The sequence below is a fragment of the Planococcus citri genome, chromosome 1 (assembly GCF_950023065.1).
Source record: "Planococcus citri chromosome 1, ihPlaCitr1.1, whole genome shotgun sequence".
NCBI classification, from domain to species: Eukaryota; Metazoa; Arthropoda; class Insecta; order Hemiptera; family Pseudococcidae; genus Planococcus; species Planococcus citri.
The window spans coordinates 88964709-88979049 of record NC_088677.1 but is presented as its reverse complement, the minus strand read 5'-3'; the positions used below and the strand labels follow the sequence as shown (position 1 = coordinate 88979049).

The following is a 14341-nucleotide window of genomic DNA, read 5'->3' as shown; positions in this document are numbered from 1 at the left end:
AAAATTTCGTGCAAGTCCTATGTTGGAAAGCAAAATCTGCGATTCCGGCTTAATATTATATATCTAGTCAATAAATGTGGCCGTCATCTTGTCGGTAAGGCCAACTTTTGTGGCAAGTTTGCTTTCAAATGTTCCTTAGAACGTACCATTTAAGAAAAAAATTCTCCTATAGAGGTACAGTGGCGGGGGGGGGGAGGGGTTGCGTTCCAACATAGGATTGCACGAAATTTTTAAACCGTACAAAGGTAGATCGAAAGAGCAGGCCAAAATTTATCACCTGTCAAAATCTCAAATGCCTAAAGTGTCATTCTCTCGATTTTTGGTGAATTTTTAAAAATCAAATTTATGCCAAAAATGAGGAATTTCAAGGAAAAAAGGAGAAACTCCTTTAAATTAGTATTAAGTTTTTAAAAAACGAGGTTCAAGCCTCGCTGAATACGAGTATGAATTTAATGTTTTTTTGATTATACTTTATCTAAGAAATTTTAACTGAAACAAAATTTGTTTATGATTGAATCACGGATCAAAATTAATAAAAAAAATTATCTGATCAGGAAACTGATTCCGACGGGACGATAGGTACATATGTAATGTACTTAAACGTAGTAGCCCATTCATTTGGAATGTATTCAATTTGAATACATACAACTGGTGTGCTGATACATTCGATTCCTTTTTCCGGTGAGTTTTCTAGGTAAGTAATTATTCACACATACTTACTTACGTATTTTTTTCGACGAATTTCAAAATTTATTTGCTATAAGTATACTTATACGTACGAATATGATCGTTTGACAAATCTCAGGCACCCACCTATTTTTTACTGTTGACAACATGAAATTATGTAATTGCAAAATTGAATTCTCCCCTACAGCTGAAAATATGTACGTACTCGTAAGTACATTACTTTTGTAGGGCTATAATATTCGTTTTTTTTTCCATTTTTTACAGCACTTCCTGACATGGATCCAAAAATTATCATTTCTTGCTTTAACGTAGCATTAGCACTAGACGAACAGAAGCTTACAAAAGTACTGACCAAAACCAATGTTCACAAATTCCTTTTACAATGAGAGACTTGTCTACCCATGTACTAGAATCTTGAATTAGGTCCTGAAACGTTACCAAATCCAAGATTCCAGTATGTGGGTCGGGTGGAGTTAATGAGCATATTAGAGTACCACCCTCCTACAAAGTAAAGGAATGGATCTCAGATTCGGATTCATACAGCAGACTTAATCCTCATTTGAAAGGGGACTTTCTTCGCGGAAATTGGTCCAACAACGCGTTTACTATTTTGAAAAACACGATGCCATCGAAAATAATGGTACCCGAAATATGATCCGAACCTCTCCAATTGTAAATATTCGTAATTCAAGATTCTTATCATTAATGTGTTTCTGTATGTTGTTTTCTTTTTTTATAAATGCGAGTACCTAGATTATGTAGAATTAGTATTAATTTTTTTTAATACAATAAATTGTCAAAATTCGATATCTGAGTTGATGAGTATTTGAATGCAGTCTCACAAAGTGACTAGAAAAAGCAAATCGATCCCAATAAGCAAAAAATGGTTAAAAAAAAGTAGCATGTGTGAAGGGGGTAGGACAGGACCATTCATTTTTCACAAATATTAATTTAGAAGGGAGGGGGTGACAAGACTAATCTCTTCCTAAGATAAACTTTCATCAAACTTGACAAAAAAGCTCTAGGATTTTGGAAATTACGTTTCTGTTTGAAAAAAAAATCAATAACTACAACATTGACGGTTTTTTTTCTTCCCGGTCAGACACAAAAATTCATCAAAAATTAATTGAACTTTTCCAAATAATTCAAGGATACCATATTTTGGCTCATTATGTAGTACCTTCTTCCCCTTCTCTCAAAGATAGGTATGAATCAATAAAGTTTTGATACATGTACATAAGAGCAATATCTCAAAAAGAGGAGCTGGAAGATCAAAAATTAGTATGCAAAATATTTAATATTTACATCGAGAATAACCTCCTAGACCATTTTCGATTCTGATTTCATCATCTTACCTATACAGATAGGGAAAATGGGGAGCCAGGTATTATTTTTTTGGAAATACACGAGTGATCAAGAATTGTATCAGAATAAATCATCGGAGAGATCGAGACCTATTCAGTTTTTTCTCAACTGATCTGTATGTAGCACCCGATTAGCTTCTATGAGAATTCTGTTATTTATAGTCTTGGCGGCTACTTCGCTCGATACTACGAGTTTCTTCAGCAGACTATACGTATGTAGACTATCAATATTTCTTTCAACTTGACAACACTCGAAGGCTCTGATTATCAACAAATTTCCACTCGAATCTTGAATATTATTTAAATATACCAGATGCCCAATTGCCCAACACACTGAACCGTCAATTAATACACCATCAAAAATCAATTAGATAAGCATCGATTACATACGTCGATTATTAGCAGCACCAGTATACCCATATTTCATTAAATGGGTATTGGGTACCTAATGAAATTCCTCGCAAAGGTACCTCTACCTACTTGCAGTTCAAATTTGCGGTACAAATCGACAATCGTAAACAACTTAGATAAAATATCTCCATTTGATCGGACACGTTACGGTGAGGATCATCCGAATGAATAAAATTAATCTCGATTTAAATACGAGTATCATACGTATTCGGCGACTGGGTTGTAAATTTTCATCGATAATTTCCTATTCGAGTAGCGAATGCGATTCATGTGGCACACTCGTAAACAGATTTGTAGATAAGGTGAATTGTAATGACATTCGATTCTAAAATTATCGTCACTCTGAATTGAAAAATGAAACTTTAAACGTGTTTAAAATAGCTGCAAAAAAAAACAATTTAGATAACTTATAAATTCGATCGATCGGATTCATTCCGAAGTTGAAATTTTTTCCTAAATGACATTTTTTTTTCACAATCCACCTTAAGGTAGACATTTGACAAAAAAAAAGCTTCTTTGTAAGATTACTTGCAGTATGCACTACATAGTATAAACACTCTATAAGACAAAAAAAATGATCTATCGACTCGAATTTCTTATGAAACTGTGATCGAGATGAAAGCAAAATAATTACCATCTCGTCATACCGAGGAAGAAATCATCAGTAGATATCTACAATTAATTGGAAAAATATTTGATCAAGAAATTCATTGACGATAGGTACTCAATACTCATACAGCCGATAGGTAATCTATATCGATTCAATTTGAATTCAACTGATATACGGATACATTCGATTTGCTTTTGCGTTGAGTTTTTGTTGGTAAGTCAAATACGAACGTTAATCATTTTTGAAATACCTACATACAATATCATTATGGTAGATTGCAATTGCAGTGAAATGAGAAATTTTTGATTCTTTTCAGTTTTCTAGTCATTTTCATCACAAGTGATACCTAGTTTTACTTTTTGAAAAAATATATTCGCCATAATAATGAAAAAATCGCATGTTTATACGTATGTCTAGACAAGAATTTTAACCCTGTAGGTCAACCCAAAAAGGGACGAGGGGGTTTAAAAATGAAGCAATTCAATTTTCTAGATAAAAATTATAAAAAATGGGGAAAAATAGAAGAATATAGTCCAAAAGGTGCAAAATTTCATTCAAAAACACCAAAAAGCACAAATTTTTGGAATTGAATTTCGTCGTCATCGTTTCCTTATAAGCGGTAGGCCTGTTGGCCTGTCTGCTGCGGTGTGGAACCTGTTGAGGATGAGCCTGAGGTATCAGTTAGTTTCCTCCTTGGTCTCCCTCTGCTTCTCTTCCCTGTTGGTGTATATTGGAGAACCTGTTTTGGTGATCTTGTTTCCCCCATCCTTTTGACATGATTTTTCCAATCTTTCCTATACTGTTTTATCTTCTTCATGACTGGCTTCACTCCGAGATCTGCTGTTATTTTCTCAGATGGGACTCTGTCTCTGAGAGTCACCCCTGCCGTACTCCTCATGAACTTCATCTCCGCTGCCGTTATTCTTCTTTTATCAGATTTCTTCAGTGTCCATACCTCGCTTCCATAAGTCATCATTGGTATTGAGGGTATTGTACACCTTCAATTTTGTTTCTTTTCGCACCTTACTGCTTCTCAGGGTCCTATTTATCAGGCCTGTGACTCTCAGGAACTTTGCAATCTTTCCACCAACATCTACTTCTCCCTGGTATGATATCGTGTATCCCAGGTATTTGAAATTATTGACCTGTTCGATGATTTTTGCATTAATTACAATCCTGCTTCTTACTGGTTCCTTTCCTTTATAGGCCATTATATTTGTTTTCTCTGATGATATTCTCATATCATATTTTTCTGGTGTCTTTGTTAGATTGTACATTGATCTCTGTAGGTTGTCTTCTGTTTTGGCTAGTACTGCTTGATCATCTGCGAATAGTACTGTTGATATTTCCTGCCTTCTGTCTGTCTTGATTCCTTTTGGCTTCATTTTCTGCCATTCTTTTACCATGTGTCCATGTACATGTTGAATAAAACACAAGACAGTGGGCATCCCTGGCAAACTCCTCTGTTTATTTCTGCTTGTTCTGAGAGTTTATTTCCAATTTGTACTCTTATTCTAATGTTCTTATATCGCACCTCGGGAGTAATAAGGTCACATCTCAAAAAAAATCGATTTTGATGTTTTTGCATTTTTGGGGTTTGCATGACCCCCTGCAACCAAAAATAACACTTTGAGTCGGGTATGCTGCTTAGATCATGTAAAAAATGCAAAGGGCCTAACTCAAAATTTCTACAACATTACAAGTTGTTTGGAGTTATAAGGTCACATCTCAAAAAACTCCTCCTTCTTTGAGTAAAATTCGCACATACAAAGTGTCAGAAAACAGTTTCGATAGTTTTGAACGTTTTCAAGATGTAAAATAATCACAAGGAGTGTATTTTTTGTAGGTTTGTTCCAAAACAAAAAATTTTTAAAATAGAACATTTTTCAGGAAAATCAATTTGCATATATATTGAAATTTTAGTTTTTTGAGAAAAACTCAAAAACTAAGCTTTCTAGAGAAAAACTAACGACATTATGTCGATTGGAAATTTAATTCTCTACAATTTTGTTGTCAAGAAATTTTTTTTGGACCCTTTTTTTCGCCTACAGATCACTTTTTATGAAAGGTTATAACTCAAAATGTTTTCCAAACATTGAAATATTTCCTCTTTAAGAGTTTATTTTTCAAAATATTCTTATGCTAAATGAAGGTAGGATACCCAATCTTCAAAATGACATGCTATTCATTCCTCACAATTGATTATAAGTTGATGAAAATAATGAATCAAGTTTTAAAAAAAAAGAAAATCACTCTCCTGTAAAATTTTACTTTTTTGAGATGTGACCTTATAACTCCCGAGGTGCGATATATGCTGTTTATTACCTTTCACATTTTATATGTTATCTCTTCATCTTTTATGACTTCAAACAGTTTTTTTCTATTGACCCTATCATATGCTTTTTCCAGGTCTATAAAGCACATGTGTATTTCTAGGTTGTAGGTATTCAATGCTTTTTTCCATCAGTAGTTTTACTGTATAACTTGCGTCAGTGCATGATCTTCCTTTTCTAAATCCGTTTTGACTTTCTGACAACTTTCCTTCTGCATGATCTGCCAGTCGTTATACCAGTATTTTTGCATATATCTTGTAGCAGGTGATTCCTCAGTAGTTTTCCAAGTTTGACATATCACCTTTCTTGAACAGTGGTATCACAATTGAAGAGCTCTATTCCAAAGTGGGTTAAGTCATTTTGAAAAAAAAACACGTTTTACGGAGATTTTTGCTTCAAAAAAGGGTCAAGTCATCGATTTTTCAAAATAAATTTTTCTACAAGCAATTGTTCAATGTCCAAAGAAATAAAAAGGTGCACTGACCTTTTGAAACAGAACAAATTTTAGCATCAAAAATTGTAAACACATTTTTGAGGGGAAAAATAGACTTAACCCACTTTGGAATAGAGCTCTTCAATTGCTGTTTTGAATTCTTCAGGTACCTTTTCTTCTTGGTACATCCAATTTAGGAATTCTAGCAGTCTTCTTTTAAATTTACCACTTGCATATTTGTACAATTGTGTTGGTATGCCATCTTCTCCTCGAGCTTTTGCATTTTTTTGCTGTTTTCAAAGCTTCTTGTAGCTCAATATTCCTTTGCATCTTTGATTTTAATTTTTGGCAAACCCACTCTTTCGTTAAAATTTGTGTCAATTCTCCTTATGATCTTATACATCTTTGGCCATAACTTGTATGTGTCATGCTCCAGGAATGTGATGAAATTTTCCCAGCTCTCTTTCTGTAATTTCCTAGACTTTCTCTTGACTTTTGCCAACTGTTTTTGACATTCTTCATCATCAACCTCACTTTTTGTGCTCGTGAATTTTCTAAATGCCTGTCTTTTCTTTTGTGTGAGTTCTTGGATTTCGTTGTCCCAATTCGTTATTTGTTTTCCCCCGATTCTGCAAGGGACCATTCCTAAGCTTTCTTTTGCTACTTTTGTCACAATGGATTTGATATTTTTCCATTCTTCTTCTATGTCCTGGCTTTTTGGTATCTCTTGACTTATGATGTTCATCCGTCTTTGGTATACAGCCATTGGTTGGTTGGGTCATCCAGGGCTCTTGTGTTGATTTTTTTTCATTTTTTCTGGCTGGTATTCTTGTTGTTTCCATTCTCATTACTCCTTGAACAAAATGATGGTCAGTGCCTATTTCTAGACCTCTGTATGTTCTTACATCCAAGGGTTTCTTTGCGGCATTTTTGTTGGCTATAAAATTGTTGATCATTAAGCTTTGTCATCTTGTGATCTTTTTTGTGTTGGTAGAATGTATTCATGATTCTTAGTCTATTGAAAGTGCAAAAATCTATCAGTCTCAATTCCCATTTGTATTCATTCCTTCTGTTCCATACATACCAGTTACTGTCTTTACACGCTTATCTCCTACCTGAGCATTCAAGTCTCCCGCTATTATCAATTTATCTTCTGGATTTACTGCTTGTACTGCCCTCTGTAGTTGCTCATAGAACTCCTAGCTTTGTTCCTCTCTTCCCTCTTCTGGTGCATATACTCCGATTATTGTAAGGAAGTCTTTTTTCAATCTCATCCTAGCTGATACATACAATTCTTTCATGCCATATGTTGTATGAGTCGATGTTTTCACTGTGTTTATTATGTATGAGTGAAAACTATTTCTTTGAACCTCACAAATTGTAAATTTTCTGAAGCTTTTGTCCTCATTTCCCTCCAGCAAAATCGAAAATATTATGTTTTCGTTTTGAATTTGATTTTCAAAGGCTAAAAAGCTGAAAAAAAAAACACGAACAAATTGCACATTTTTTAAATTTTTAATTTCAGTACCAATTGCTTTAGAACGATTCAAATTTTTTGTCAGTATATTATTAAAAGCATCATTGAACATTTAAAATTATTCAACATTTTTGTTTGAAACTATCCCTTCCAAAATTTGTTCAAACTGCATCTGACTAATTAGCACGAAACATACTGGAAGGGAGGGGGAAGGGTCCATGATAAAAAATTGAGAAAACTTCTGCCCCCCCCCCCCTTTCCTCCCTAATGACACATTACATCGAACTTTTGTATACCTACTTAATATTTCAATTTTTTTTACAGCATTTCCGGATATGAATTTCCCATTTCTCGTATTTTATTTCACCATCGTAAAAGCACTAGACGAGTGGAAATTCACGCAAGTTTTAACAAAAACCAATCCAGTTTCTTTAACCGACCCCAAAGCAAATCCCATAAAAATAATACCCAGCTTCAAGAGCCTAATCAAAGATTCCGATATATGGGTCGATAAGTCGCTCATCATCAGTGAAATTTGGGAAAACCCTGCACGTGTTTTTATCGTCACTGCTCCACGACGATGGGGTAAGACGACCATTGCCTCGATGATAGGTTACTATCACGAGCTTCCATTGAAAGAAGACGGATCCGAAGCAAATAGAACGACATCTGGAAATTATCTATATTTTACAGAAGGAAAAATCACAGGAATTAATCCGAGTCGATGTAACGCCCAACCTCTAATCTCCAAAGAAAAATCTCTCAACTCGGAGCATTTAGCCAACCATCCGGTCATATATTTCGAAGGAGTAAGCTTCAGTATCGACGATAATTTTCTTTCTTCTTATCGTTCAATGATTCGAGAAACATACCAAATGCATTCCAGTCTACATAAAATTTTAATCGATAAATCTTCGACGGCAAAAAACGATGCGGAAAAAGCGCAGATTTTGACCGATTTATGCAATTTCGAACAATTTTACCAGAAATCTGAAATAGAAAAGTTGACTGCTCACGATTTAACATCCAGCATACGAATTTTAACCGATTTATTGGCCAAGACGTATAAAAGAAAAGTAATCATCATTTTCGACGAATACGACAGTTTCATTTCGGATACGTATTTTTTACGAAGTTTTCAAGAACTTCCGTCATCGAAACTGGAAAATAACTTGGTAAAGTTTTTCAAAGCGTTCGTGAACGATACCTTTAAATGCAACGAAAACTTAGCCAAAGGTATCATTACCGGAATTTTACCAATACACGAAGCTATAGGTTTATCCGACATGAAAAACGTGGTTTTCAAACACGCGTTCGGTAAAGACAGTTTTTTACCATATTACGGAATTTTTGAAAAAGAACTTCGCGACTTGAGCAATAAAAGAGGAGTTGACCAAAGCTTAGTCAGTCACGCTGTCGCCAGATATGACGGATACCACCTCTTAAGCCAACCGAAAATTTCAATATACCCTACTTATTCCATTATCGAATTTATTAACGCGCATTTGGTGGGAAATTACTGGACATCTACCAGTATGAGCGAAGGCCTCATATTGCTATTAGAACACGAAGATTTCAGAAACGATGTAGCAAATATATTGAAAACCTGGCGCGGACATGAACCTCCCTTTGAAATTCAATACGAACACATGCTGCAGCTCACATTACAAGATTTTAGCTTAATTCATTCCATCGATCATAAAAAAATCAATTACACATCGAGCAAACACAGAGACACGGTTTTTTCATTCCTCGTATCAGCTGGATACATTTCAGTGCATCCAGATCAACAGATCAGCGCCGAAAACGCCAAAGTCGCCGTAACTATACCCAACACAGAAATATTCATGGATATGAAAAAGAAATTTATACGATCGTTGCAGCATACCACAGGTTTAGAGATTACTGGAAAAGCTTCGTTAAAAGAATACATGAAACACAACGACAGCGCAAAGCTAAAAACGCTAGCGAAATCATTATCTAAATTCGTGTTCAAGACGACGCAAAACATACCCACTTCTAAAATGAATAAAGCAATCGATGTCTTATCGCAAGCTCTCAACCATCCTAGTTGCATCTCCGGCAACATGAAAACATTTGAAACCCTTATACTGGCATATTTCCTGGAGAATTCCCTGCACCGTGCCCCTCTCGAGGAGCAAGACGCTTTCAAAGATGAAATTATCAAGAAGCGAGTAATAGACGTATTTTTTATGGACGACTGTAAAACATCAGCGGTGATCGTTCAGCCAAAATATATTCACGTCGAAGATCCGAAATTGAATCCTCTGCTGGGTGTATTTCAGCAATGCCTCAGCTACATCTCGTTTTTTCGATCGTTCGATGTACCTGTGGTGAATTTCTTGGCTGTTTTAGTTCATCAGAATTCGACGGTCGAGTTGATGAGTATCGGAATGGAGTCTCATGAAGTGAAGGAATGGATCTCTGATGCGGTTCAATTTAGCGAGAGTAAGCCAGATTTAAAGGGGGAGTTTCTTCGCGGCAATTGGTCTAGAAGAATGTTCAGAAAGCTGAACGATACAATGCCATCTAGAATTTGGTACGCAAAAGAGGATCCAAACCTGTCACAATCTGTGCATATTTAAAGACTTCCGTTTCAATTCTTTTCATTTTTCCAAAATAAAGAACGTTTAAACGTATTAAATAAGTTTACAACAATTTTTTTAGACAATAATTCAATGATTAGGAGGTTGCGAAAAAAAGTCAGAGGATTTTGACCAAATTCAGTGCGAAAAACTTTATTTTGAGATGAAAGCTTTTCTGAAAAATTTTAGCACTGGGGGTGTCTTTGCAAGAGAAATATATCTGCTGAAAGAGGGGGCATGTCGGAATTCCAAAAAAATCAACGTTTTTGCATTCTAGCCCCGTTTTGTGAAAAATTAGTCGGGGAGCTCGCTTAAGGATCTATTGCACCTCCCCCCCCCGGTCGATCCACCGGTACCACTTTTTTCTTAAAGGGAAGTCCTAAGGAACATTTCTAGCCCTTGTACTCAAAAAAAAGGTGGCCTTACTTACAAAATGGCGGCCATTTTGATTGACAGGTTAGCCGAAATCGCAATTATGCGTTCCAACATAGGACCTGCACGACATTTTTCAAACTGTACAAAGGTAGATCGAAAGATCAAGCAAAATTTATCATCTGCCAACATTTCAAGTGCTAAAGTGCGTTTTTCGATTTTTGGTGAATTTTTGAAAATCAAATTTAGGCCAAAAATGAGGGAAAAAATCAAAATTTTACCAAATTGATCAAGAAAGATGAAATTTGGGATACACCCTATTTTCGACAAGCTAAATCGATTGGAAACTGCTTCAAACCGTTTTGAGCAGTTCTGGAGCCTCCAGCAGGTTTTTTAAACTCGAAATTCCCAAAAAATTTCACCAAAATGGAGTTGGAAAGCTGACATTTATTCTGCAAACTAATTTTAATGCGCTACGAAGTACTGCAGGCGAATTTCAAGTCGTTTCGGAATCTCCGGCGACTTTTTGAAAATTCTTGGAGCATCCATCAGATTTTTGAAACTTTAAATGTTTACAAAATTTCATCAAATGGAGATGGAACGCTGAAATTTACTCTACACTCCAATTTTAACACCCTCTGATGACGACTATAGGTAGGTTCAAGTCATTTTGGAGCCTCCAGCGACTTTTTGAAAATTACTGGAGCCTCCAGTAGATTTTTGAAACTTGAAAATTCTCGCAACATTTTACCAAATGGAGTTGGCAAGCTGAAATTTACTTCCCAAACTAATTTCAATACGACATGAATTCGACTACGTGGTGGTTTCAAATAGTTTTGAAGCTTCCAGCTACTTTTTGGAAATTTCAATTTTCCAAAAGTCGCTGGAGGCTTCAAAACGACTTGAAATCCACCAGCAGACGATTTCGTAGCGTATTGAAATCAGTTTGCAGAATGAATTTTGACTTTCCATCTCCGTTTGATGAAATTTTTGGGAAATTTCAAGTTTCAAAAATCTACAGGAGGCTCCGGTAATTTTCAAATGGTCGCTGGAGGCTCCAAAACGGCTTGAAATCCCTCTGCAGTTGACTTCGTAGCGTATTGAAATTAGTTTGCAGTGTAAATTTCGGCTATCCAACTACACTTGATGGAATTTTGTGGGAATTTCGAGTTTCAAAAACCTGCTGGAGGCTCCAGAACTGCTCAAAACGGTTTGAAGCAGTTTCCAATCGATTTGGCATGTCGAAAATAGGTTGTATCCCAAATTTCATCTTTCTTGGTCAATTTGGTAAAATTTTGATTTTTCCCCTCATTTTTGGCTTAAATGGGATTTTCAAAAATTCACTAGAAATCGAAAAACGCACTTTAGCACTTGAAATTTTGACAAGTGATAAATTTTCGCATGATCTTTCGATCTACCTTTGTAAGGTTTGAAAAATTTTGTGCAGGTCTGTTGGAACGCAAAATCTGCGATTTCGGCTAACCTGTCAATCAAAATGGCCGCCATTTTGTAAGTAGGGCCACCTTTTTTTCGAGTACAAGGGCTAGAAATGTTCCTTAGGACTCCCCATTTAAGAAAAAAGTTGTCCAGGAGGATCGACGGGGGGGGGGGTGCAATAGATCCTTAAGCGGGCTCCCCGACTAAATGGCCAAGTTCCAAAAAATAGTATTCGAGATTCTACGTCGACGTAGACCACTGCCACAACAAGGTGTTTAACAAGATTTCAAAATTAAAAAGCAGGACTTTTAGTAGAACATTTTCAAAAAGACTTCTTTGGGGTGGAGGGGGCAAAGAGGTTCAATATTCAACATGTAAATTTTTCGATTTTTCGCAACGTCTTTGGACACTCGACGATTTTTTGGAGCGAGGTGTCAAAAGTACCTTTACCATTTGAATTTTTCATGGGCGAAGCACTTTGCAAGAAGGGGGGAGTAATTAAAAAAAGAGGCAACACAAGAGTGGAACAAAAAAAAATCACAAAAGACAGAACATTAAGAAATACATACCTACATACAAATTGAAATAAAAAAGTCAACTATTTCAAAACTTTTTGGTAAAAAAAAAAAAAAAAAAAAAAAAAAAACGAGACATTTGGTCATTTTTGGCAACTAAAAGAAAATGTTTGCAATTTCTGAAAAAAGTTCGGCAAAAAAACGAGACTTTCACAATTTTAACAAAAAAAATATTTTTTGCCAATTTCTGGCAAAAAAATATTTTTGGAATAATGTGAGACTGAAATTTTTTTTAAAACGTCAATTTTCAGCAATTTTGCAAAAATAAAAAACCCTAATTTTTGGTATTCTGTTCTGTAAAAAGCAAGGCTTATTTGACAGTTTTACCTGAAAATTACTGGCAAAAGGTGACACTTTTTCGTAATTTGTCACTTAAATTCTCGCCAACTACGTTCTACAATCTATATAATCGGGGAACTTTCTTTTTTCTGAACAGAGCCACTGGCTTTATAACATTTTTGGATACCACAGAGCTCAGCATGTTGAAATGTTGATTATTGTCAGCAAAATGAAGTGACGCCCCCCCCCCCTCATAGCTGGACTTCAATTCGCCTCTGGATACGTCGCACGATTTTTTCAATTTCCATGCAATTTTGAAGACGTAAATGATCATTATTTTAGTTCTCCTAAAGTACAAATTTTCAAAATTTTTCACCTGTACATCTCTCGGGACAATTTTTGTTTTAAAATTGAAAAAAACTTACATTTGAGCCATTCAAAAATCCAAAATAAAAATCGACAATTTTTATAAAACATAAATTATTGATTGTCATATCACTCGGAAAAATTGATACATATTTCCCGCTATATCAGTCAACCCCCCCCCACCCCCTTCACCCTCTTAGCATTTTAAAGCATCAGAACGCTCCAATTTTTGTATTGAATTTGAATTTCATAAAAGTAATGACTGGAAATAACTCGAAGCATAATAGAAAAAAAAATCAAAAGATATGCAAGTCGCAAGTTGAAAAGTAGATATTCTTTTAGTGAAAAAATTAAGCAAAAAACTGAAAAAGTATAGTGTTTTGCAACAAACTTGAAAAGACGACGTAATGAAAATTTTTTGCATTCTGACTGCCTCAGATTTGGTCTCGGTTCATTTCTCTCCCCTCCTAAATTTTTTAAAGGCCATTTAAAGTAGAAAAAATCGAATTTTTTCAAAATCTAAATAGAGACTACATTTTTCCACTCCGAGTTCAAACTTTTGTCAAGTCATTTTAGATATCGATATAGAGATTTTTCACAGTATAGCAAACTAATATTTTGCAGATGCTTCATCTAGTAAATTCCGTTTTCGGAGCCTCATACCAGGCACAGAATGCAATGAAGGAATATCCAAAATGACGAAATCGACTTATCAGAAAAACATATAACGTAAAAGCTTCATAAAAATAACCAAATTGATGAAATACCTAACATACCTACTGTAACGCAATAATACGTTACCGATTGCCCATTTATATAAACACAACACACATCGCACTATTCTACAGGGTGACCCACATGTCATGTGAAATGAAAAAAAACCCTATTCTACTCATCAATTCAAACACGTCAGACCTAAACCTCTTCATTAACGAGTTGTTAGCCCCCAAAGGTACCGACGAATAATGAGTGAGTGGTTTCATGTTTCATGTGCTTCCAAAATTGTATAAAAGAGCATTCTGTGCAAGTGCAACGTTTTCGAATTTAAGTTATTTTTAAATGATGAATATCTCTTCAAGGGTGAGTTTTTGAAACTTTTCGTAAGTATAGAATTTTTTTATTCCTATCTTAATGAATAGCCAAGGTGATTTTTTTTTTCATTTCACATGACAATATGGGCCACCCTGTATAATATATGTACATATCCATACGTACGTATGTAATGTACATACATCTACGTACTATGTGTGTACATTACATCTCCGCGTCACCTTACCCCCCGCGCCACACTGCTTCGTTATAGATAGCCATACCATGTTAATGAAAACCAACAACAGGAAATGATCATTTATGGACGGCCTTTCGCTTCTTGCTGATGCTGATCAACATAC

At 35.3% G+C, this 14341-nt stretch overlaps 1 protein-coding gene and 1 long non-coding RNA gene across 2 annotated transcripts; both read left to right on the top strand.

Moving 5' to 3' along the window:
• Positions 1 to 288: 288 nt before the first annotated feature.
• On the top strand, positions 289 to 1494 carry LOC135840132 (uncharacterized). The gene is made up of 2 exons (XR_010557703.1): positions 289 to 694; positions 952 to 1494. It is a non-coding gene; the product is annotated as an uncharacterized LOC135840132 (long non-coding RNA).
• A 1676-nt stretch (positions 1495 to 3170) lies between these two features.
• On the top strand, positions 3171 to 10076 carry LOC135840125 (uncharacterized). The gene is made up of 2 exons (XM_065356488.1): positions 3171 to 3285; positions 7640 to 10076. The coding sequence occupies exon 2, from the start codon at positions 7651 to 7653 to the stop codon at positions 9919 to 9921; it is 2271 nt and encodes a 756-aa protein (XP_065212560.1). The 5' UTR covers positions 3171 to 3285; positions 7640 to 7650; the 3' UTR covers positions 9922 to 10076.
• Positions 10077 to 14341: the final 4265 nt, after the last annotated feature.